At 43.3% G+C, this 21,715-nt stretch overlaps 1 protein-coding gene across 1 annotated transcript in view; it reads right to left on the bottom strand.

Moving 5' to 3' along the window:
• The window catches only part of TANC1 (tetratricopeptide repeat, ankyrin repeat and coiled-coil containing 1), a 221,004-nt gene that overhangs the window by 119,825 nt on the left and 79,464 nt on the right, over positions 1–21,715 (bottom strand). The window contains exon 3 of the mRNA XM_080927145.1: positions 14,706–14,785. Coding sequence (XP_080783271.1) covers positions 14,706–14,766 — 61 coding nt within the window. The 5' untranslated portion in view covers positions 14,767–14,785. The remainder of the gene's footprint in view (positions 1–14,705; positions 14,786–21,715) is intronic.

The raw sequence follows: 21,715 nt of genomic DNA, 5'->3' as shown, positions 1-21,715 counted from the left end.
ACAGGAATCTGAGTGACCTCTTGAAATAATAACTGTAGTTGTCCTGCCAGAACCTGCTAACAGCAGCCAGCATTTTACATGGTCAGGACACTGGGCAAAGAAGGCGGTGCAAAGGCTGGTTTTGGTGCCAATGAACAAGTTACAAGAAAGAAAAAGAAAACAGTTTGCTATATGACAGGCATGTTTTTAAGCCATGTAGGATAAACATCTAAGCCAGTCCACACAATGTTTTTATATACTGTATGACTGAGAAGGAGTTCAGTAACGTGGTGGTGGTGGTGGCTGTTCTTACGGCTTAGAGGTGTGGATGGCTTTCCTCTTCCTTGGCTGCTCTCAGTCCAGCATGCGTTCTGGCAATGTTTTATAAAGTATACTTGATTTTCTAGCACATACTTACTTCAAACAGAAATGTACGCCCATCGCCTCTTACTTCCTGGGGCTACCCAGTAAAGCATCTCACTGGTTACTTACCAAAAGGGAGGGCTGCTTTTCCTCTTTCTAGACACTTCCAAACAACTATGGACCTCAATCTACAGGCCTAGACTTGTCCTTGAGCAGCTAATGTACCTGACCCATAAATCCAGGTCTTACAGCTGTGAGATGGTCCATTACTACTGACCGTTCTTCAGTGATGTTCTAAACTGGACTCTGACCGTCTCTCTTCCCCATGTGAATACTCGGTCTCCCCATGAAGACCACCAGGCTGGCCTCAGACCACCCCCCAAACTAAGATTAACATGTGTCAACCATAACCCTATTCCAATGTCTTTGCCTTCAACTTCCACGCTCAACCAATGAATGTGTGCTTTCTTTTCTTAATGTTAAATTTCCTTGAACACAATCCAAATACGGCCTCTGAATTTATAATAACATAAAGCACCTGGCTTTCCCCACCAAACCCCCTTGTGGTTGACAAGGAAAGAGGAACACAGTGCCACAGACCTCACACATATGTCATCAGTGTTCTGAAACCAAGCAGCAAGATAGCCTGGAACAGTCAGTGCCTTCGTGGTACCCATCCGTAAGACCCCTCTCCAGCACATTTATATTCCTTGGCCCTATGATTACTGCCCAAGCTCACTGACTCCTGAAATTCACAAGTGGGAGTCACAAGTAACACATTGGAATCTGTAGTTATGTCTTAATTATAAATGTTATGTCTCCTGGGTGGATCTGGACTAATAAAGATGATTCCATTTGCTGATTTGTGTATGTGTGGGGGCGGCTGTGGCACTTGGAAGACAACTTGCCACGACTGGTTTTCTCTTTCTGTTATGTAGATGCTGGGAATGGAACTCAGGTCGTCAGGCTTGGCAGCCATCTTGCCAGCTCCCTCCTAAGGATGATTAAGCGAGTACTCATTAAGTCCTTACTCAGTGTGCCAGACACCTTATTAAACACTTTATATACGTTAGTTTATTCATCATAATCCATTTAAAGAAGATGCTTCAAATTCTTGTTCCAGATGATTACATGAAGTTGCCCACAGACTAGAACCCAGGCTGCCTGACTCTAGTCACGACTGTCACAGTACCACGCTGGCTTGCTGGCCCAAGTAGCAGATGCCCTAACCAAGTGCACACGGAGCATGGGGAACTCACTGTGCAGTGCCTAAGAAAGTCTATCACCCACAGATCATTTAGCAAGTCGTGTTTCTCTGAATGATAATCATCAGGAACATTCTGTCACATTGGACATGATGACATTTTGGGCATGGAAAAGCCCGTGGAGGAAAAAGGCTTCTGGAAGGTTATCATAACCTGTACATCACTCCTAACTTGATACCCAATCCCAAATTCGGGCACTCCCATCAGCGAAGCTGTGTGCCAGCAGGCTCACCACAAGAGAAGGGACAAAAATAAAGGGAGCTGCTGTCTCTCTTATTTCAATCAAAAAGAAATTTCCTTTTATAAAAAATGGGATCTATAAATATGGCCTTGGGGGAGGGGGAGGGGAGAATGGGTGTGGGGTCGGGGGATAGCTTAAAGTTTCTAGGTAGCAAGTGAAGTTTCTCAAAAAACAAACAACAACAAAACCCATCAAGGATAAAGTGCTTGCCTTGTAAGTGTGAGGATCTGAGTTTTCTCCACAGAACCTACCTTTAAAAAGAGGTGGGGGAGGGGTGGGGGGAAGATCCCTGAGCTCACTGGCTGGAGGGCCTGGCCTACCTAAGGAATCCCAGGTCAGTGAGAAAATCAGGGGTCAGTAGCATGTACCTGAGGCTGTCCTCTGACTTCCACATGAATGTGCACACACATACATACTTCCAACATATACATTCGAAACTGCACAGCACAACCAGTTCCGTTCATACTCCAGATAGACATACGAACTGACTGTACATGTAGCTGTTTAACAGAGCTCTCCCCAGGCCTATACTGAGATATGCAGATTAAAGGAGAGAATAAGATGGCTGCTTTGTGTCTTTTATATTCTATACACTACATCCCTGCTCTGCCATCACACACGCACACACACACACGCGCACACACACACACACACACACGAACACTCATGCACACACGCACACGCATGCAATCATTGCTCCATTTTTCAAAACAGCAGCTTCAATGACATGTTGGGTAAAATACCTTGGCAACAATGTCAGTGTGTGTTGTCTCCCTGCAGCTAAACATGTTAGCATTCCACTCTAATCATGATTTCTCAAACAGAAAATGGATTGCAAGCTGTTTGCTTCATTCACTCTTTGAGTATGTCTCTGGGGGAAGAGACCTCTACCATCGAGTAAATTGAACAGCAAGGTCATACTCACTAGCTACTTCCCGTGCGTCTAACTTGTAAGCGTGAGCATGTGGCTGAGCCAACGTTGTCTCGGAATCAGCATAAACACAAAATCAAGTGAAATACTCTGACAAACTGCTTTGATCAAGCCATGCGCCTGGTTATTCTGTAATGGAGTCCCTTAAGTTCTGAACTTGTATATCTGCATTTAACGTTTGCCTTTATAGGGCTGCCAAGAACACAGTTTGCTAGATAGTGACGGGATCTCTTTTTCCTAAGAATTTTCCGAGTCACATGCACAAAGTGTTGCATAACTAGTTCTTGTGATAACTAGTCCGGGTGTCCCTGCAGTGACACAGAAAGAAATGGCAGTGGGACCACAGCTCTAACCACCCACGAAGGTGCAAATGTGTGCTCCTCACCCAGTCCTTTCCAAGGTGACACCGAGGAAGTCTGGTGGAGGACTGGCCAGGGTTAGGACTCAGCACAGCAGTTACACTGGAGCCCATTCCTGTAAGAGGAAGTGGGCTGTGAATCTCATGCACAGCACTTGGAAGGCACAGGCATCTTTGCAGATGCAGAGGCTTCTTGTTTCCCATCCTTGCATCTAGGCCTCTGTAGCGCCCTCCCCCGCCCCCAATCTCTGAGCAAACACATGTCTTCCCAGACTGTTTATAGCAATTGTCCCTCCAGCAGTCTGCTAAGGGCATGCCTATTAAGCATCCTTCCTCCATCTGCACCAGATGGAATGGCCAGGGTCGGGTTGGCCACACAGGCAAGTGAGCTAATGAAACAGAATGTCCTAAGTGCCACTGGTTACAAAGTCTGAAGGAAGAGTGTCAAGAGGCAGAAAAGCAAAGAGCCCAGAATGGTATAGAACACACACCATCAATTATAAGAGCAAATGATTCTAACATGCTTACTTGCTAACATCCAGACATTGTCATAAGGACTTTTAACTGACTTACTCTTCCAAGAATCAATAATCTAGACTACTTGTCCCTTGGTATTGGTGGGGGACTGGTTCCAATACCTCCCATTGGATCTTAGGATGACCAAGTCCCTTATGGGAAAGGGCACAGTATTTGCATAAAGCCTACATACATCCTCTTGTATACTTTAAATTGCAGCCAGATGTTATACAATACCTAATACAATGGAAATGCTATGTAAATTGGGGGGCATGCTGTATTATTTAGGGAATAGAAGGCAGAACTCTGTGGTCAATGTTCACATAGCTTTTTCCTAATATTTTTTTAGTTCAGATTTTAAATATTCAACAGGTCAGCTCTGTAGTGTTTTCCCCCCATTTCAAAACTGAAAGACAGTGAGGCTCAACAGCTTAAGCTGGGGAATCAAACCCAAGCACCCAGATCACTAACTTTAGGGACAGAGAAGCAGGGTTAGTTTGCTTCTACAGCTTAGAAACGGTGTCATCTTTATGAAGTTCAGAGTGGTTTTCCTTCTGTGGATCCGAGAATTGAACCCAGGACCTTGAGCATGCTCGGCAAGCAGTCTACCAGTGCGACACCCCAGCCCTTACAGTAGTTCCTTTGCCTGCCCCATTTATTACATTAGTAAACCTAGGCACTCAGCACATAGAACAGTGTGCGGTGGAGGCTAAGTTTCTCATAAGGATCATCATATGTTCTCTAGAGAATTTGCTTCCTGATTTCTTTAATACCTTACAAACTTGAAGTCTTGCCCCTCCCCTCCCCCAGCATCTTCCTATCCAAACTCGTGAGTATACTTTATTTCTTTGCTGAAGGCATCTCTCCAAGGTCAAAGGTGCTATGTGGGCTCCCTTTAATCTCGCCTGATGTTGACATTCTCAAGCAGAATGCACTGTTACAGCTGACTCAGTCACTACTGACACAAATTATCTTTATTGCATAGGCAAGAAAACTAAGGGTTCAAAGAAATAAAGCAACCTGCTCTGAGAAAACCATTAGGTGCCTTCAGACTTGGAGCTGAGAGGCTACCTCTGGGGAACTTTGGTTTGATTTTTGGTTTGGCTCATCTGCTTTTGTTCTCTGCACAGCCTGGCCTGGTCTCCAACTTACGATCCTACTTCAGCCTGGCTGGAAGACAAGCTAGCAGAGCCCTTAACTTGCTTCAGTAGGCAACTTCCCTACGTCAAAAGATATCCGATCTGCTTGGTGAGCCCAGCCAGACACTGTAACAACTGAGCTCCTAGGAAGAAACAAGCTCTCCAGAGGCTCTCAACTTCAGAACCAGGGAGCTGCAGAGGCAGGTCAGGGACAGATGCGGTTCTAAGGCTTTCACTCCCATCAGCAGCAAACTCATGCACAAAGCAGGGAAACAGAGTTGGTCACCTCAAAAAGTCTTTGTGCTCACAGCCAGTTTTTAACGCAGAACTTACAGAGTTAGTATAGACTCCTTCGCTTAACCCTGCCAAACATAAAGGATGACTTAGATAAATCTCTTTAGGCTTTGTAATTCAAAATTAAACATAAGACATGTTTGCCCTGCTTAAAACTTTAGCTGGTGAGCTCTCAATAATTAAACACTCATCAAAATATTAAAGCAGCTACCAGGAAAGAAAAAGAAGTAAACAGGCAGAACAAAGAAACAAATTTTTTATTATTGACAAAAAGTCACACAATGCTGTGTCAAAGACCAGTTGAAATGCTTCTAAAATATTAATTGAAGCCTCATCTGCAAGCCCTGAGCATAGAGCATACAAGTCTTTGTCTAGGGTCAGAGAGCTGGTAAGCTATACAGCTCCAGACAATTTGGTTTCAAACAGCCATACACAAAAACAAGTAAATGTAAAAAAAAAAAGAAAAGAAAAACAAAACAACCACTCGTTAAAGCAGTGTTAAAAGCTATCTCTAAAACAGATTAAATAAAGCCTTGATAAAAGTATCTTAAGTAATAAAGTACTATAGGAATTTAATGGACAACAATTTTATTTTTCTTTAATAGCACACAGAAAAACCGGCATGTTTTATCATCAATGAATTCTGGCATTACACTCTAAGAACAATCAAATGTTATGGGTGATATCTTTGTAAGAAAAAAAAAAAGATATGTCCCAGTTTTCAGCACCAATGTTAAGAAAAAAATGAAGAAAGTTGGGTGGGGGGTGGGTTATGCTCCATGGAGGTGCGGCAAGGTATGTGGGCAAGACACACACACACACACACACACACACACACACACACACACACAGGAGTTTATTCAGGGCATGGGGGAGGGGAAGTAAGAGGGTAGTAGGGACAGAGAGAAAGAAAAGAGGAGTAAAGAAGGCTGGCCATGAGCACGTGGAGAGAGTAGGGAAGGGAATGGGAAGAGGGGGGACAAAAGGAGTAAGGGGAAGAGAAGAGAGAGCAAGAAAGCAAGAGAGAGAGAGAGAGGAGGGGGCAAGAAGCCCCCTTTATAGTGCCAGGTAACTGTGGGGCAGAGCATACCTGGCTCTTGCCAGGTATCTGTGGGGTGGGATATTATCTAGCTATTGCCAGGTAACTGGGGTGGGGTTTACTGAATCCCAACACTGGGCACTTTGTGTCCTCTTCAAAACTCTTTGCTGAAGCTGTCACACGTGTGACAGTGTGACAGCAGTGTTTAGAGATGAGACTCTGAGAATCAAGTAGGCAGCTCAGGCTCAGCACACCACAGTCCTTGTTAAGTGTAGAACACACATCTAAGAAGGGACCCCTGAGAGCTTGCTTTCTCTCTACACCACAAGCAGGCACAGCTAGAAGGCTGCCTCCCACCAACCGAAAACTCCCCTCGACATACGCTGACATGCTGGGTCCCTGATCTCAGATTTTCAGCTCTAGGCACCGAAAGGACATAATCCCTGTTTTTTTAGCCACCCGATCAAAGATGCTCTGTTATGGTGGCTGAAGCATATAAGGAAATACACGCTCAAAACTCAAAGTATTTCTTTGAATCTGGGTCTCAGGAAAATAAATATTCTCTAAAATAAACTACAGTTATCTGAAAACCGTCCTTCTGGAGAGACAAAGCCACCACCAAGGATGCACTGATGTCTCAACTGCTCAAGGTGGGAAGGTGGGGCCCAGCGCAATCAATCAGCAGTAACTCCCACTTCCAGCCTTAACTGGGAGTGCGCAGCCGGGCTCCTGGCCTTGCTGGTCAGCCAGGCCCACTGCAGAAGCTCCGGATTATCCGAGCACCTACATCAGGATGCTCCCAACTGCCGCTCGCGGGATGTGACGCTTCTGAGTGCTTTAGGTTCCCTAGGACAGGTTTCGTGTGCCAAGTCTAACAGCCTTGGTGCTCTCACACTGCCTTAAACATGGGCAGTCCTTGGCTGGAAACTTCAGAGTGAGGAATTAAAACGAGCTGGTGAGATACTTGTTTGATTTTGTTCCCGGACTCTAATGAAAACTGGTGAGCTCAGATCATCCTCTGTCAAATGTTGGCCCACCTCAAATTCTCCTTTTAGAAACTACTGGCCAGTCGTTGAGGTGAATCAAGTTCTCCACACTTTTGTAGAATACAAATAAAACCTAGGAATTCTCTCCCCAAAATGCAAACTGCTTACAGGAAAAGTAAAATGTGGAGATTTCACGGGATCACACCCTCACATTGATGAGGCTCTTTGCGGTCTTTTTTTTTTTTTTTCCTTCTTCTTCCTAATTCACCATTTCTCTGTTGAGGTCAAGCTTCCTTTTGCATATATACACATTCAGCAGGGACTCAAGAAAAAAAGAGAGCTCTGCTTCCCTTTATGATGATTCTAGCAGGAAGTGTCTTCCTGGAGGTCTCACTGGCCATGTGGAGTGGGAGGGTCTGGTGATCGCCTTCCCTTTCCCTCTGAGCCCAGAACCTGCTCTAAGAATAGGAAGCTAGTCATGAAACCACTATGGCACATGTGTGCAAACATGTGTGCAGGTGTCCAACACATGGTCAATGTCCACACTTGTTTCCTTCCTCTTCTGATGGATTCCTGGGTTTCCGGAAAACAGCCAGAGGATGGAGGTCAAGGGTCGTCCAAAAATAGACCTTCATGAGTGAAGATGTGTTAGAATAAAGTCTTATAAACTATATTTAGATATCTATCCTCAGACCTGCTTGGCATCTCCTGAAATAACTTTTGCAAGGGAAGATGACTTTTGATTTAATTGTATACAGAAAGATACAACCTAAGTATTTAATAAAGGTTAAAGGTGAAAAATACAGGAGAATAAATTCCTAAGTCTAAGCCACATACAGTAACAACTGAGAGCTTATCAGCTACATTATGGAGGAACAAATAAAGATGGGAGGCAAACTTTTATTAATCCATATTAGTAAACTCCATATCTAGGAAGTCATCAAAAGAAGCTTCTAGAATATCATTCTTCATCTGAGATCCATCCTGACTTCTCTTGAACTTCTAGGTGGGGAACGAGAATTTTGGTTGAAACCCAGTGCAATGGCTGTCTTACTTTAAAATAAAAATATATTTTATGTATATGAGTACACTGTAGCTGTCTTCAGACACACCAGAAAAGGGCATCAGATCTCATTACAGATGGTTGTGAGCCACCATGTGGTTGCTGGGAATTGAACTCAGGACCTCTGGAAGAGCAGTCAGTGCTCTTAACCACTGAGCCATCTCTCCAGCCCATGGCTGTCTGACTTATTTGCATCTCTACTACCATAAAGCAACATGAACAAAAGCAACCTGGGGAGGAAATCATACATTTTAGGTAACAGTCCTTCGTTGAGCACAGTCAGGGCAGGAACCAAAGCAGAAGCCATAGAGAAATGCTTCCTATTGGCTTGTTCTCCATGGTTTGCTCAGCCTGCTTCTCATCCATTACAGAGGTGGTACCACACACTGGACCTCATCAATTATCAATCAAGAAAAATCACCACAGACTTGCCTACAGGACAATATGGTAGGGGCATTTTCTCAATAGAGGTTTCCAAATGACTCTAACTTATGACAGGTTGGCATAAGCCAGCCCAGTAGTGCACGTCTACAATCCCAGTGTTCAGGAGGCCCAGTCAGGAAAATTACAAGCTGTGCTACCTAACAAGTTTCAAGGCAGCCAGGTCTGAATCTCTTCTGTTCTTTAAGCTGCCACCGTTTCCTGGTGAATATCTAACAGAAACTAAGTATCAAGCAAGGTAAAAGGAACTTCTAATTTAACTTGACATTAGCTAGCCAGAAAGTTATGCCCAAGTGTCAGTTATTCCAGAAATGATCATGCCGAGATCTGGATTTGTGATCTCTAATTCCAGTGTCTGGGTTTCGTTTCTTTGTAGACTGTGTATGCCTGAAGACAACAAAGAAAACCACTGAGGCGAGAACCTAGCAAGCCCTGAGGAACAAGGCTGCCCCAGCTCCATCCTGTTAGTAAATTAGAGACTGATACTTTGAACCATCATCCAAATGTTCTGGTAAGGAGAAATGCATTACCTTTAAAAGGAATTGTCTCTGGCTATTGTGTTACTTGAGAAATACTTTAGTAGTCTCTTAACAGAAGATACCAAAAAGCCACGTCTAAACAATACAGTCTCTGCACCAAATTCCTAAATAATAGTCCACAGCCGCAGAAAGCAGGCAAAGGAGCCCGGAATAATCAAAAGCAGGTTCACATTTTCTGATAGAACAAAGCGTCATTTATTTCCAGGCATTTTTAGAAGGGACCACGGAAAGCCAGAATGTGGCCTGGGATGGCTTAAAATACCAGGTTTAACAATCACACCAATAGCTTTTGGAGTTTCGAAGGGGATAACAGCTTCCTTTTGCTTTGAATTCAAAGTAATAGAATAAATGCAAAACAAACAAGCAAACAAACAAAAATTGGTAATCACAGAGGCTTAGAAAAGATCTTCTGTCTTAATTAACATCATTATAGGTGTAGTCAGCTAACTGCCTGGGCTTTACTGATGGAAAAGGGGAAGGCCAGAACTTCTTAATAAGCTACTCCAAAGTAAGAAACTAAGCCCACTTCCTTAATACACGCATGCGCACAGAATACTACAAAGTTCATTTACCTTTGCTCTTCTGTCTCAATTTCACACAAGTTCTGATAACTGGGAAAGCTAGGTATGGTGTGACTCAATGTATTCAAGACTGACAAACTACCTAGAGAAGGGATACAAGCAGAGAGAATGCCCAGTCCTCTCCTGAGGAAGGCAAGAGGTCTCCTCTAATACTTCCATAAGGAGGCCAAAAATCTATGTTAAACAACAACAAAAACAAAACAAAACTCCACTGGCAATGTTAATTATATTAGATATCAAATAAAAGTATGTTTCACTTCTTGACAGCAAGAAGAAAAACAACAAAAACTGATCTGAGTCATCTGCTTGCTGTGAGTTCTGGCCATTACCATGAGCTACACTAAGTATCTGTCTGCACTTATCAGTTTGGAGGGCCAAGAGACCTTCTCAACGACTCTGACTTAAGAATCCTCCATCGTGTGCGTGCTGGTAGGAGGCAAAACCCACCCTGCCCCATAAACATTAAGAAACTCACATACACTCCTCCTGCTCTGTTGCAGCTAGAACCCAGGGATATGAGCCAGGTTTGGCTGCTTTACAAGCCCTTGCCAGTTTCCAACTCTCCTGCTTAATCCTAAGCATCTTCTCTTCCAGGTGAATTTTTATACCTATTTTATACTGTAGTAGAAAAAAAATAAACACAGGGTGTTTGCAGAAGTCAAAGTATTCTATATGATATTACAATAAATTTCTCTGAACCTCGGGGTGTAGACATCACCGAATGAGCCCTAATGGAAACTGTCTTCGCATTACTGTAATGCGCATGTGTGACAAGGGAGTATGTGATTGTTGATAATAGGAGAAACCATGCATGTCTGAGGAAGCTGCTATACTTTCCAGTCAGTTTCGCTGCAACCTAAAACTACCCATTTCAAGAACTTAAAAAAAAATTCCTCAAAACCAAAACGCTGTGGTGAGTTCAGGTTTAGAAGTGATTGAAACACCTTTCTAGCCCCAGGGTTTGTTCCCCAGGACTACAAGAATGAATAACAAAGGTGGGATTTCATCAGGGATTAGATAACTATACAGATAATTTTAGGAGAGCTAGTTTGTTCAAGATAATATACATGTATATGTATACCCACTCAGCAATATGAGATTTCTTTTTATTCAGTCAGGTCCTGAGTCCCTCAATAAAATTTTATTGTTTATTTTGATATAAAGCTTGCACATATTATTGAAGAATTTTGCCGTTACAACATGGAACATTATTCCTTTCTCTGCAGAAAAGAGGCTGACTTGCCCTAATGATTTAATGTGCACTCTACACCCTTGCTGGGTTCAGATCTAGCATCAGATACTCCTGACTATAGAATATAGCAGTGAGTTCATTTTAATAAGTTTAATAAATAAAGTCTCCTGAAAAATCATATGCTAAATGCTTAATTTCATTTGATAGGTCAAATGAAATTAAGAAACATGGTTACAGGTGACAAACCTCACTGAAGAGCTTTGAGATAAAGATGGCACCTTTAAGATAAAGATGTGCCTGTTTTAAATCAAGACTCTTAGCATGTAAACAAACAACCAAAGGGGTGTCTTAGTCTAACACACCCTTCTACTGTGGCTAAATACTGACTGTTAAAGTTACATTTCTATGTAGTGTATGTGTGCGTACTTACATGTGCACATGTGCTTGAGAATGAGCAAGCACGCACACATGCATGTCCATGGACATCTATACATATGGAGGTAAGAGGACAACCTTCAGAAGTATATTCTCCTTCCAGAATTTGGGTCCTAGGGATCAAATGCAAGTCATTCTTCAGGCTCCGTAGCAAGTACTTCTCCACTAACTGAGCCATCTTGCCAGCCCTTATTTTATTTTTGCTCCTACAGACCTTGTTCAAGGCCAAGAGATAGAAGTGACTCACATTTACTAAAAGAACCTCAACAAAGACAAAGAGAACATGTGTGCCCCCAAAAAAAACATTTTGAAGTTTGGGAAATTTCATTTCCCAATATGCCTCTCTACATTCCAGAAACTCACTTTTTACCCATCTATCTATAAGCAAAGATGAAAATGTGTAATTATTTTTCAAAAGAATTTCGCTAACATTAGAGTTCACCCAAAAGGGATTCAATCTCACAGACTATGACACACATAGAACTCACATTTCACCACTTGCTAATTTTTTCAGGTAGATACATGTAATACATTCTTGTAGGGACAGGGGTTGAAAGCAAAGCTCTTCAATACTTCTGGGACAGGGCTGGGGATATAGCTCAGCTGCAGGACACTTACTGGTACTTGACAAGCCCTAGGTTGAACCCTTGGTTGCATGTGTGAGGAAGAACCACTACTGTTTTAGGCAGATGTGGTGGCATAGGACTGTGATCCCAGAAATTGGGGGACAGAGGCAGGAAGAGCCTAAACTCGAGGCCATTCTGGGCTACATGGAGAAACTTTGCCTCAGAAATGACCCCAAAAATGAAACAAACAAACCAAAAAAAAAAAAAAAAAAAAAACAACTCACTCTTCTTTCCAAATTTCTGAAAAACACTTAGTTTCTTTTGAGGAGTACTCCTAACTCTAACTCGGTCACTGTTTTCCAAATTCTCAAACTATCTCAGCATAAAATCAAAACAAAACAAAACAAACATATTAGAGAAAATTCTACAAAGGATGTAAAAGGCTCAACTCAGTTTTTTTTCAGACCACTATTTCCTAAATTTTATGACGATGAGCTCAAGCACATGAGAATTTCCTTCTGTGCTTGCAATGAAGACTGCCTTTAGTTGGAAACAGCACTGTAAGCCCTTTCATACCACACGGGGAGAAGTTGTTATCCAGTCTTCTCAAGTGTCTGGGACCCACTAGCTTTCACTTACAGAGAGGCTCAGCTAGGACTCAGATGCTGAGTGTTGGCAGAGACCTCAACATAGGCGCTGTCAGATTCCAAGTATTTACCCAACTCTTTTCACATAACTTCATCGGGATGTAAAATTCCAATGGCTTTGTTGACAACCAGGGCCCAAACCATACAGATGCTTTACACAAAAACATTCCCATTACATTTTCGAGTTGGTTTGCCCTAGTAAAGTCCAGGAGTATGGAGACTAGTACAAAGACTGAGCTTAGACGAAGCAGTGGTTACTCTTAAAAGCCCAGAGGGAGACCTAAACCCCAAGTCCCATGTTTTGAAACTGGAAATCTTTCGAAGGCAAAGTGTGCATGCTGCCTGGCCTGTCCCATGATCCTGGCACCTGAAAGAGGAAGGTCTTTGCTGAGAGATCCTGTTACTATAGGGAATTTGGCTTGAAGACCCTGGTCCTGGGCAACCTGTTTGCTTGGCTGCTCCACCTCAACAGACAGCTTAGTTCATGCTAAAAATTACAAAGGCTTCGAAGACAACAAAAAAGTCTCTAGAATTAGTATCCGATGAGCCAAAACTTTGAAAAAAAAATTTTTTTAACTCCTTTCAAAAAAAAAAAAAAAAAAAAAACATAATGAGAAAGACATTTTGGCCCTGACCCAGCAGAGAATGAATATGCCCCTGGAAAGAAATGATGTGAACTAAAATTTCACCATAGTAACAATTCTAATTAATTATTCCAAGCTAGCGATACCGCCTTCTGTTTTTGCCATTAGAATCTGCTTTCTTCGGTTCTGTCTGTTTACCCAGGCATTAACGAGAACTGTAAAATGGAATCCTAACAGCAACCTCGTGCTAAAGGCTTCACTTTTGAGGTGAGCTCGCCACTTTGCAGGTGTAGTTTAAGGAATAATCAGAAATAAGTAGAAGTTTTCTCTGGGTCCCACATAGCCATAACATTCAGAGGTCTACTGAGCCCCCTCACAGAAGCGTGGAAACAAGTTAACAATACATAACGCCTTTCGAATTAAAAATAAACTGTAATTGGTGACACTTCAGGCCTGTGTGTACTTACAGTTTAACAGAAAGGAAAACTGAAATATTACTTGACATTAAGTCATTTTCAAAGGTGCCATTTGCCAACAGGAGCAGATTTAACCTGCGTTGACAGATTGGGTGGCAGGGCAGTTCCCCAAGGTGACACTTTAACTGCGGACACAAGTCCACGAGGCACAGACTCTATCTGAGGAGACGGGGATGAAAGACTCGCTGACGACCAGAACAACCTCAGAGGAGGTGACCACATGGAATGTGGTGCTACTGGGGTCACTGTGGCCAAATATGCACCAGAACACTGCAGGCGGCAGAGAAACCAAAGCCAAATTAAGGTGCTTTCCTCACACTGACCGAGCAGTCTGGCATTAAGTGGGGCTACACCTGTTAGGAATAAAATTTGATACTCAAAAAACACAAGAACCTGTCAGGCAACAGTTGGCCAAGCATAAAATTCAACTCCATTTTATGGGACAAGGGAAAGAGCTTTCTAGAAATCAAATTCCTTTCACAACTGCTATTCTTCAATGTCTTTGACTTTACTTCCGGATCAGAATGACTTATTAAAATTAAGAACCGTTCGTCCTTGGTGCAAAATTCAAACTTAATTTCCAACCCTGCTTCTCATTTTAAAAAAAAAAAAAAGACTAAAAATTTTTTTTTCAAATTAAAGGAGGAGGGGTTGGCTGGAGAGATGCCTCAGAGGTTAAGAGTACCAGCTGCTCCTCCGGAGGGCCCAGGTTCAATTCCCAGCACCCACATGTTTGCTCACAACTGTAACTCCAGTTCCAGAATATCCTATACCCTCATGCAGACAACAATGCAGGCAAAACGCCATTGACCATGAAATAAAAGTAAATATTACAAATAAAATAGCAAGAACACACACACAAAATCACCCAGAAATACACATTCTTCACAGCCCCCTGCCCCCCACGCTGTTTGTGCAGAGCCTCTGCACCAGCACAGCCTGAGGTGGTGGAATCTGGTGCCCAGCACCGCCCACCACAATAGCTCAGCACCGCCCACAATAGCTCAGCACCGCCCACAATAGCTCAGCACCGCCCACCACAGTAGCTCAGCTCAGCGCAGCTCACATACCTGCTTCCTTCTTGCTTCCCTTTCCTCCCTCTCGGCTCTTCTTCAGCACAGCCTTCAACATTTTCAACACTCGTCTGTCTCTAAAGAGAAAAAAAAGAAAGAAGTTGAATGAAGAAAAGAATTGGGAAGGCCATTCCGCAAGTTATCTGCATGTGTGATCCATGCTCGGAAAAGACCCCTTAGGTTACTGAAATACCTTAGATTTCTATCACTTTCCCATGAATAAACATGTGGTGGGCAACAGTAATAGAGACACAAGGAATGCTTTATAACTTCTGAGTGAAGACATCAGAAGTTCACTATCATGTTGTAAAAGTTACAACAGCCACATGCAGAGTACATTCCCAGCATTCCACATCTAATTAGGGTTAGGAGGCTAAACCTGGGCCAGGGTTAGTGGTGAGACATTTGGCATGGCAATATACTTTGCCAGCCCTAACTCAAAAACAAACACAGAAACAAAAACAAACAAAACAAAAAGAAAACACAAAATCGAAAAGATTAATAAGAAAGAAGCTACGTGGCTAGAGGAAATGTTTTACAGGTGCCTCTAGTTATAAACCACAAAAACCATTTTGGAAGGTTACTGGTTTGGAACATACCTCACAAGCATTTGCAAACTAAATACAGATGGAGCACATTTTAACCCTGATGCCAGGTGGCCCAATTAAACAATGCATACTCCCGTGCATTTTTACTATATATAGTTATGACTTTGGGAAGGAGGGGAATGGGCTGTGGATTGCTGCTGAGTCCTTAAAAAAAGAAAAGAAAAAGAACCAACTGCATCTTGCATGGGGTTGGTGCCGAGTTTGTTAAAACAACACAATGGCCCAGGATTAAGAAGAAACCGGAAACCATCTCCACAAAAGACAAGGAGACTTTTGTTTCCTCATGAAGAGGGAAGAGAGAAGGTATGCAAGCAGCTCCAAAACCAACAAAGGTGGGGGTGGTAGGAGAAATTTCTACCAGGAGAGGATTCCCAAACCTGCCTCCCCAACTTGAAAGCTTTGGATGGCTTCAGTGTGAAGAGCCACATCTCAGTGCTCAGAGGGAAGCAATTGTGTGGGGCCCTTAGAGGACACTCAGTGTACTGCCATTCACAGAGCCACAACGTGAGTAAACAGAGTGACTTTTCTTATCATGTGGTCCAAGCTCCTGTTTATTTTTCCAAGCCTCTGTTTTTACCAACGAAGAAACAGAGACCCTGGGAGGCTTGACTCCACCCACTGGTCACTCAGCTAATTAACAGCAGGGCCCAATTCCCAATGTGCAGAGTTCCAGCTGCCCCGCCTCCCTCAGCGACTCAGAATCCTCCATCAGCAGGCTCCGCCTCCCTTAACAGACTCAGCATCCCCCCCCCCCCCCCCACTCAGCAGGCTGCCCTGTGGCAGACAAGCCTCTTCTCTCAGACCAATGAAAGCTTTGGGCAAACTGGCAAAACTGAAAGATATTAGGAGTCTAATATCTAGAAGGCCATAGTGGTTATTAGAGTTAAATCTTTTTTACAAACAAGACTTTAAATACAAAAGGAGCGTGGCTCAGGCCCAATCCTGCCTTTGAAATGCTTCTCAAATCTGCATAGTCTTTCCAGATGTGGGCCCCAATGGAACCACAAGTTTCTCCATACAGTCATGCTTTAAAAAACAAAAACAACAACAACAAAAAAAAAAAAAAGGTAAAGTGATATGGTATTTTTAAAAGGCCAGACATGGTGGCACACACATGTAATCATAGTAGTCAGGAAGCTGAGGCAGGAGGATCACCAGTTTCAGATCAGCTAGGATTACCCAGCAAGACTTTTTCTAAGGACCTTTTGTTTGTTTGTTTTAATTTAAAGGAAAAAGCAAAATCAAAACAAACAGATGTGGGGGCTGGAGAGATGGTTCAGCGGTTAAGAGCACTGACTGCTCTTCCTGAGTTCAAAATCCCAGCAAACCACATGGTGGCTCACAACCATCTGTAATGATATCTGATGCTCTCTTCTAGTGTGTCTGAAGACAGCTACAGTGTACTTATATATAATAAATAAATCTCTTTAAAAAATAAAAACAAACAGATGCCTAATAGGCATACACATCTTCAAATCAACTGTGCAGAGTTGTTATTCAGTGAAGACCACATACTTTAAGAAAGAATATGTCCATGGCAGATCATGCCTTTGATCCAGCACGAGAGTGTAATGCCCAAAATTAACCCATAAACCCATCTGGACCAGGAACTGAGTTAACATCCTGGAATGCTGAGAATTGTAGTTCTTGGGAAATAAGGCTCTTGGGAAAATAGGGTGACCTATAGATTTGTGCACATAAGCCCCTACAACACGTGGCTTGAGGCCATTCTCAGGGGGGTAAATTCCCAGAAATGGGCCTGACCAAAGTCCAACTCTTGGTCAGTATTTAATATTTAATAAATGCTTGCTACAAGTTTGGCCCAAATGGTGGAGCTGATTTTTCTAGCAAGTAGAAGGATTAACACAGGAGGTACAGATACCAAGAAGAAGAAAAAAAGCCATAACAAACCAGGCTAACACCACCTCCTTCAGAAGGTCAGCTGGCATACCTGACTGCACCTGGGTCTGTGTATACAGCACAGACCCTATTGCCTCAAGAACCAGTATTATTAAATGGCAACATGACAGGACCCCCTCCCCCATTGTCATTCCAGTGACATCAGGAAGCACCTGCTAACTTGGCCCCTTTCTTTGCCCACCATCAGTGGCAAAAGGGTGCTGGTCCAGTCACATGATGGTCTGACATGCCGGCAGGCATGATTCCGGGAGTGAATTAACAAGTGTGTCTCCCGGATTTAAACAAAAGCTCTCGTGAGCTCTGTTTTAATGGATACCACTTTGCCAAGTCCCATCCATTTGTCAGGACAGTGAGTTTCTTGCCTCCGACTAGAAGATCAAGGTAAGCCGGGAGAAATTCTTTGATGGCAAAGGCACCAGGAGGCAGGTGCTCTGAGAATGCACCCTCTCTGTTCATCACCCAATTCCTTCCCTATGGGCATCCACTGCACTTCCCTCAGACACTGTGACCACTGACTTGTCATGAACAAGAAACAAACACGTAGAAGCCCCACCTCCAGACGAAGACATTCAGACCGAACTGAAGATAGCCCAGCACACTGAAAGGAGGCTGCCCAAAGCTTCCAGGTTACTGTGGTATAGTCACACACACTGCATGAAGGACTTAGAAACAAGTGTAAAGTCACGCACAAGCCATGTCCATCTTAACTGCAAACATCATCCTAGACACCAAAGGAACCGGTGCAGCTGGCCAAGTAGCAGCCCTCAACTTCTGCCTAGTGAAACTGGAGCTCCCACGGCAGAGTGTGGAACGAATTTATGGTTAGACTCCTTTACATCAGCACTTGGGAGGTAAAGGCAGGTGGATCCAAGAACCTTGAGTCTGAGGCCAGCCTGGTCTACAGAGTGAGTTCCAGGATAGCCAGGGCTACACAGAGAAACCTTAATGCGGGGAGGGGCCCTTTTGGAGGTGCACACTCCTGACCTCAGCACTTGGAAGGCTGAGGCAGAGGATCTTCATGAATCTGAGACTGCCCTAGGCTAAAGAGTAGGACCTTGTCTCAGATGAAGAGGAGGAGATGGTGACATATTTCAAACCTGTGCTTGGCAGCTGAAAGGCTGAAGCAAGAGAACTGTGAGTCTGAGACCCACCTAGACTGCATAGTGAGACCCTGAAGGCAGAGACAGAGAGAGACTTCAGAGTATAAAATTCATCTCTACAACTTTAAGTTAAAGCACCTTTGATCTCGGATGTAGCATACTGGTAGAATACTGGTCCAATACGCCCAAGCTTCTGGATTTCATCCCTAGCACCACAAAATACAGACAGATGGACAGAATGACAGACAGGCACTAGGTGAATAAATAATTTTGAGGAAGAATGTAAAAGCCAAGGGTATAATCTTTTTCTTTCTTTCTTTCTTTTTCTTTCTTTCTTTTCCTCCTACAAGGCATCATTGCTAATACCTCAGTAACAGATTGACAGGAGAAAAGGGTTTATGTGACCTGAAAGTATTCCCAAACGAAGCCAGGAAAATGTAGTTTTAATGTTTAGGCTTGGTATCGGCCAATAACAGCAAACTCTGAGGACCACAGTAAGTTCCATTTGTCCAGTCTTCCTGGTCCCCTATGAGCCAAGATCTCTGGAACAGAGGTCTTAGTGACCTACTTTAAGGTAAGATAGAAAATTCCTCTACAGTCATGTAGGAGTGTCTTGCGAGATAGCTGTTCAGGTGTCATTTGGCAAAGTACCTAGATTTTAAGATACCATGTTTCAAGGCCCAAGAAAGGAATTGGGAAGTCTTTAGATGGTTTGAATATGCTTGGCCCAGGGAGTGGCACTATTTGGAGTTGCTGGAGTAGGCATGACCTTGTTGGAGGAAGTGTGTCATTTTTGGAGGTGGCCTTTGAGACCCTCCTCCTAGCTACGTGGATGATAGTCTTCTCCTGTTTGCCTTCAGAACAAGATGTAGAACTCTCAGCTCCTCTAGCCTTTCTGGACGCTGCCATGCTTCCTGCCATCATAATGGACTGAACCCCAGAAACTGTAAAATAACCCCAGTTAAATATTTGCCTTTGTATGAGTTGTCTTAGTCATGGTGTCCCCTCACAGCAATAAAACCCTAAGGCACTATAGTATGACAGGAGTTGGAGAAAGGAGGCTCTCTGGAAGGTCACAGCCAGCTAGTCTGTTGTCTGTAGTAATAAATATATCTATCTCGAACAAGGCAGAAGGTGACAACAGCAGCATAGGTACACAATCACACATATGTGCATGCACATCATCTATGCATACAAGCATGTACACACATAAAAAGAAACAAACAGAATGCACCAAAAATCCTCTCCAAGTTAAGCTAATCATCAAAGGGCTCCCTTTTGGTATTTCTCCATTAGCACATCAAGTCTCTGGGGACAGATGAAACTCCTAACATAGGAAATCAAAGAGAAATTTTCCAAAAGAAGGTAAAATCTATCACAGTTGTCAATCACTACAATTCATGAACTAATAGTAGCTATAAAGGGCTTGTTTCTGCACGGCATGCATGCTGTTTACACAGCATTGAGACAACCTCCTAGTGGAGGGCAGGGACTATGTTTATTCTTTAACAGATACAACCAGAAGTCAGAACACAGGCTCCGCACCCACTCTGTTCTCAGTATTTGTTGACAGATTTAACTGGGCTCAGATGAACACATGAGCTATTTCCTCCCAAATCAAGCAATTAACCAACATCTATATCAGTTCAAAACGGACAGACAACATCCCATTCTATTCTCGCTTGCATCAGAACTCACAATCCTGACTGAAATCCTGGCTGACATCAGCTGATGAGATACTTGCAAAGAGCATGGTGCATTTCCTAATATCCCTCACACCCACACCTGAATTAACCTGCAAATGTCAGGCCAGTTATTCCCAACACCTAAACTCTCATGCTGCACATGTTACAATTCAAGGAGCATCTCCTCCCCACCCCCAATCCTCTCAAAGCAAAACTCTCTGAGGATGCTTCCTTTCTTTGGTCAAAACAAGTGCAGCTGAAGAGATGGCTCAGTGGTGGAGGGCACTTGTCTTGCAGAAGACCTGGGCTTGGCCAGCTGTAACTCCAGTTCTAGGGGATCTAACACCCTCTTCTGGACTTGTGAACAAGAGGTATGCAAGTGGTACACATGAATACATGCAGATAAAACACTCATTCCTATAACAGGTAAAAAAAATATAAAACAATAAATAAAAACAAATAAATGCAACAAGGCTAACACTATTTACAAATGAACCACAGCAAACCATGGTGCGTGTGTTAGGAGCCATTTTACTTCAGAGAAGGGAGACATCAGAAACATCCTTCATGTGACTAACTCAAGTGTTTAAAGCCCATTCAGTTCTGACTTGTGTTGGGGAGACCGTATGGGCTTATCTATGTATCAGCCATATTCAGTGTTTATCAAAAGAAAGGAGAGGTGTCAGTAGGCCAGCAGCAACCTATAGGATAATAAATACAGAATAATTCGAACAGGAGACAACAAAGCAGAAGAGAAACCACAGAAGAGGTCTCTTGGTGGCCTGGGAATTCATGAGAAATCTACCGTAAGAAGAATCGGGAAAGCAAGAACACCATCTACATCAATTGAGAAGTATCAGGAGGTTGGAGAAGCTCAACTTTTTTTTAACTTAATTTTTATTAAATATTCTCTGTATTTACATTTCAAATGTTATCCCCTTTCCCCCACTAGCATCCTCCCTATCCCCCCCCCTCCACTTGCTTCCATGAAGGTGCTTCCTCTCCCAACCACCCTCTCTACCTCAGTGCCTTGGCGTTCCCCTACACTGGGAGAATGTGCCTTCACTGGACCAAAGGCCTCTCCTCCCATTAATGCCAGACAATGCTATCCTCTGCTACATACTGGAGCCATGGGTCTCTCCATGTGTGCTCAATGGTTGGTGTCCATGGAGCCCTGGAGGGTTTGGTTGTTTGATAATGTTGTTCTTCCCATGAGGTTGCAGACCCTTTCAGCCCCTTCAGTTCTTTCACTAGCTCTTTCATTGGGGTCCCCCCTGTTCAGTTCAATGGTGGGCTGCAAGCATCCTTCTCTGTATCAGTATGACTCTGGCAGAGCCTCTGAGGAGACATCCATATCTGGTTCCTGCCAGTAAGCACTTCTTGGCATCAGCAATAGTGCTTGGGTTTGGTGGCTGCATATGGGGTGGATCCCCAGATGAGGCAGCCTCTGAGTGATCTTTTCTTCAATCCTTGCTCCTCTATTTGACCTTGTATTTCCTCCTGAGAGTGTTTTGTTCTCCCTTCTAAGAAGGATTGAGGCATCCCCATTTTGGCCTTCTGAGAAGCGCAGCCCTTGATGAATGAATACATCATTCCAGAGTTGCCTCCTCTACCCGAACAAAGGAGCTACCAATCTTTCTAATGCACCTATGAACAAGAGAACTTCTCTAGGATCCAGAGACTTCACACACACA

Source organism: Micromys minutus (assembly GCF_963924665.1).
Source record: "Micromys minutus genome assembly, chromosome: 13".
NCBI classification, from domain to species: Eukaryota; Metazoa; Chordata; class Mammalia; order Rodentia; family Muridae; genus Micromys; species Micromys minutus.
The sequence above is the reverse complement of the archived record's forward strand: the minus strand, read 5'-3'. Positions and strand labels throughout refer to the sequence as shown.